The 4,853-nt window shown below is 41.9% G+C and overlaps 1 protein-coding gene across 1 annotated transcript in view; it reads right to left on the bottom strand.

Annotated features, from left to right (window-relative positions):
* The window catches only part of slc35a2 (solute carrier family 35 member 2), a 2,597-nt gene extending 1,613 nt beyond the window's left edge, over nucleotides 1–984 (bottom strand). Inside the window, exon 1 of the mRNA XM_037684580.1 lies at nucleotides 686–984. Within this exon, the coding sequence (XP_037540508.1) occupies nucleotides 686–749 (64 nt within the window). The 5' untranslated portion in view covers nucleotides 750–984. The remainder of the gene's footprint in view (nucleotides 1–685) is intronic.
* Between the last annotated feature and the right edge of the window lie 3,869 nt (nucleotides 985–4,853).

Raw genomic sequence — 4,853 nt, 5'->3', positions numbered from 1 at the left:
GAAGATTCTCGAACGTTAAATATGTTGAATTTTTCTCTTGGTCACTCAGTCAGAAACATCACGCACGTCTGTCGTGCACGTCAGAGTAATGAAACACCAGTAAACAATAAATTGTGTTGATTTTTCAAAGGGCTGATTTGTTTTGAACCGTGTGAACTCCATCAGTATCTCAGGGGCCTTCAAGCTTCCATGAGGGTCATACCCCCTGCAGGGGCCCCTGAGCCCAGGACCCTGGATGTGCTGGAGCCGGCCCTGCTTCAGCCCCCAGCCTCACTTTACCTGAGTGTTTCCGCCTCCTGCACACCTGAGGCGAAGCTCCACGTCACCTTCAACTCGGACTTGTCCCCCCCGCCAGGTTCGGCGGCCCATTAACGAGCAGAGGCGTGTCCGTTAGCAGCACCAGAACTAGCTAGCTCCGGCAGAACTCCGTTTACAGAAGTTTAAATTCTGTTTCCACAGCTTCCCAAGTTGGTTAAATTATTACACATTACTTTTCTCTTCTGAATAGTAAAGAGTAGTTACAGGTGAAGCGTTCGGCCCTAGTCTTACCTCTAACTAACCTGGTTCAGTGACGTCAGCTGGGTTAGTTAGCCGCTAACTAGCCTGATCGAGTCAACGAGCAGAGGAGCTAGCTGCAGGGATCCTGAACAAAGCAGCTTTAATTTCCGGTTCGGAATGGGCTCACCTTCACTCTGGGTCCGGTTCGGGGTCTTCTCTTCCCCCGTCTTGTTCAGGCTCCCCGCGGCCATGCTGAGCTCGCTGCCTCCGTCCGGACCGAACCTCCTTCACCCGCCGAACGAGCTAAACCCAACTCACGGTTCCGGTCCAGCCGGAGCTCCGAACCCAGAGCCGGTGTTCCGAACCCAGAGCCGGTGTTCTGCTGGAAGCGGGAGGAGGACCTGCGGTGGACCGAGGAGGAAGAACCAGAAGGAGCCTCCGGGACCATCAGGAAGAAATCAACTTGTGGAGGCGCTGAGGTGTCCCGGAAGTGAGAAAAACTACAAACTCAAAGATGGGCTCTTAAAGAAGAGGGCTCACTCCGTCAGGAGGTTAAACCCTCCGAGGATTTTTATTTTTCACTTTACACGAAAAATCAGAACAGTATAAATAATAATACAGAGACAAACAAAAACAATTAATAGTCAAGAAAAAAAGGAGACAAAATAAAAAATATACTTTATAGAAAAGAAAAGACTGCAGATGGACAAAAAGTAAATTATTAATTAAAAAAAAAAAAACAAATTCAAAGAAACAACCAAAGAACAAAATTGAATAAAATAAAGGATAAAACGACAAAAAACAAAAGTTTTGTAAAGTTTAGAATCACAAAGTAAAGTAGCATGTAAAATAAAAAATTTAGAGCAAATTTACAAACATTTGTTTAATTATTCTTTTAAAATTTATGTTTTCACATTTTTAAATTACGTATACCAAAATATAAATCTGCTGCTGTTTAAAATAAGTTTATAAATGTTAAATCCACTTTTGTTTAATTTGTTTTTATATAACCAATTTAAATGATATAATCTGGAGGAGTGGCCTTCGTCAACATTTTTCCTTCAACTGAACTGAACATTCGCTGTTTTCGCTCTCGATGAAGACGCTCGCTCTCACCCGCTCTCACCCGCTCCTCCCTCCTGCTTTTTTGCTCTCTTGTCCTGTGAACCTCCTCAGAGCCTCTCTATTCCAAATTAAAATGGTTATGGATCTGGTCAGCTGGTCTCTCAACACCGTTGATAATGTTTTGTACCAGAAGACGTGCAGGAGAACCCTCATGCCCTGCGGGGACACGCAGCTCATGTGTCGTGGATTCCTGGGCTGTTTGGACGAGGATGTGCTGGTCTGTGCTGCCTGTTGAGGACGTACAAGACACATACAGAACTGGATTTATGATTAGGGATGCACGATCCACATTGTTTTACTTCCCATCCAATCCCGATACCTAAATCTGAGTATCGGCCGATACCGATCCAGTTCCGATATCCTGATCATCATTGATTTTACACGAGGCTGTAATAATCTGCTCTCAAGTACAATCTGTACAAATATACACATGCATGTCCAAAAAGGCAAGTAAGTTTTATTAATGTTGGATAAGTTTTAAAGTTAGAATTAAATCCTGCTAACCCAAAACATGTTTCTTTTTATTCCTAGCTTTAATGTGGATATTAAAGTGATTAATTTAAGTGTTTGTTTAAAGTTATTTTACATATTTTTTAAATAAGGGGCAGATTTAATAATGTTTTCTTCTTTCTTCACGCTTTTCATTCAATGTTTTCTTTTTGATGGTTTTATTTTGTTTCTTTTAAATGAATGAATGAATTTAAATAAATAAATAAATGTCTTTAAACATCTGATAAGTTCATGACATAAACCAACACAGACTGAGACATGTTCCTGTTTTTAGTATTTTACATCACTTTATAATGTAGCTGGTTTTGTTTCTTTTTTTAAATATAATTTTCTTGTAATTTTCAAATCATGTGTTTATTTTATGATTATCTCCTGTTGTACTGATAAATATCTCCTGCAGGGTAAACTAGATCTTGGCTGCAAGTATCAAACTGTGAAATCCTCTGTTTTCTACAACTGATAGTGGTTGGTCATTAATGATGAAGTTTATCAACTTCTCTGTAAACATTAGAGCTCCGTGGTTTCAGCGGCGTCTTCTTCTTGTTCAGTCCGAAGCAGGCAGTCTGATCTCGGTCAGCCCCGCTCAGTCTGTCCCTCCTCAGAGACGGGCAGATTGGACGAGGCTGGCCGGGGTTGGGCTGCCTGCTGCGGGTTGAGCGAGAGCAGCGCCCCGCTGAAGCCCCGGAGCTCGAATGTCCAACATAAAACTAACTTTACGATGGTTTAATGTGGCGCTGTGGCTCTGCAGACATCATGCCGTCTTGTCTTGTGGTGTTCAGTGTAAAATACTTCCACACAGCGACATGTTTAGATGAAAAGTTTGTTAGCTGTTAGACACAGTGATGCTAACTCAGTCCTCACGTTGCAGCTGCTGCAAACTATGAACTGGATTTCCTGAATGTGGGGCAGGTCTTATTACTCTGGGCTCATGAGACACGCCTCCGTTCAGGAAATCCATCCCATAGTTTGACGCCAACATGCATCATGGATTGGAAAAATCAGATACGTATCAGAGGCCGATACCGATACTGGATCGGCCCCATCCCTATTTATGATAACAGGGTTCCTGATTTTTAGAACCAGCGGAGACCTCGGTTATCATCTAATGAGGAAGACGTCGGCAGCAGTTTTGGCAAAGGTAAAGCTGCTCACCTTATATGAATGTTACGGCCTCAGGCCTGTACTGTCTTCTTCTTTCCTGTAACGCCTGGTCGCTGCTGCCTCGCTGCCTCCCTCTACTGGTGGACTTTCCACCAAGCCTTCAACACTCACCTGTCCAAAGATGATTGGCCACAGGAGGTTTGGACAGCACCGCCCGTCCACAGTGACTGCCAATGAAGAGGAGGAGGAAGATGATCAAGGCCGACCCGCCCTTCAGTCAGTGCTGCTGTGCTTAGTGTGACAACTTCTGGTGGTGCAGCCACATTGTTTCAAACTGTCTTACTGGTTCTGAAAGACCGTGGTCTGTGCAGCAAAGACATTTGTTTGGTTGGACATTTCGTCTCATCCTGGAGCCACTTGTTACTTTGATCCTTGTTGGTTGGGTTTCTGTATTTTGTTTGGTTTGAAGTTGTCAGTTTTGTTTTCTAGTAGCTGAGTCATTGTCAGAACAAGAAGGTATTCTTCTTGTTTTTATTTAAGTTGTGTGAAGAACGCCAGCTATTGCTCTTTTTCTTTAGTATTTTGTAAAAACTGCCAAAAATAAATTGTCACATTATTTTTTTACACAAACATTTGAAAAACTGCAAAGTAGGAATAGTAGTACAAGTAGTAAGTAGTTTATTTTAGTATATATATATATATATACACACATATATGAAGGCGTTTTAAACTCTTCCAACACTTTAAATATTCTAAACAATGTTTTTAAACTCTAAATAAAAGAGCGCAGCATGTCATGATTTCAGCTCTCTGCCTCCGGCTGCTCTCAGTCACCTGCAAGCGCTCTTGGCCACGCCCACTTCACCCTCTGCACTGAGATCAGCTGATCAGCTGCAGCAGGAAGTTTATCCTGCAGTGTGGGCTGCACAAAGGTGCAGCAGGTGCTAAATAATTTAAAATAAAAATTCCATGACGATTGTGCGGCTCATCCGTCAAACAGCCGATTGCGTGTCATGTCCAATTTTATTTTGAAAAACTGCAATAAAGGAAGTCCACAATAAACAAACCGCGAACTAGCGAGGACTTAAAAAGAACAAAAACAATTAAAATTAAAGAACCGTTTTTAAGAAAACTCGGTCCTACCACACCATTAAGATTATTTTTAATTTGAGGAATTTCACATTATGAAGAAATTTAAGAAGCTTGAACAAAATAAAATTTCTGGCTTTTGTTTACAAACCTTCACGCAAATTAATTTAACGATTTTAATTTAAATGCTTCGTGAGTTGTTTCACGAACTGAACATTTGGGTCTGAATCAAACTGACTCCAGTCTCTGTTCTGATTAAACCTGATCCAGCTCTTAGTGAAACTGGATCAATCCAGTTAACAAGAGGAATGAAAAACATGACAGAGTGAGACCTCTTCACAAAGACACAGACAGGATCTCTGAGGTCAGGTGACCAGAACTGGTTTTATTCAAATATCGGATCTTTTTCAGCTGATCCACAAATGTCTCTATTTAATGTAAATAAACAGAACCAAGTGACCCGGAGCCACTTTGAGTAAAACAGAACAATATACAAGTCAGAGACCCGACCGGGTCCACAGAGACCTGAC

This window comes from Nematolebias whitei, chromosome 11, assembly GCF_014905685.2.
Source record: "Nematolebias whitei isolate Nwh7 chromosome 11, NemWhi1, whole genome shotgun sequence".
In the NCBI taxonomy this organism is placed as follows: domain Eukaryota; kingdom Metazoa; phylum Chordata; class Actinopteri; order Cyprinodontiformes; family Rivulidae; genus Nematolebias; species Nematolebias whitei.
This window is presented reverse-complemented; position numbering and strand designations above follow the sequence as displayed.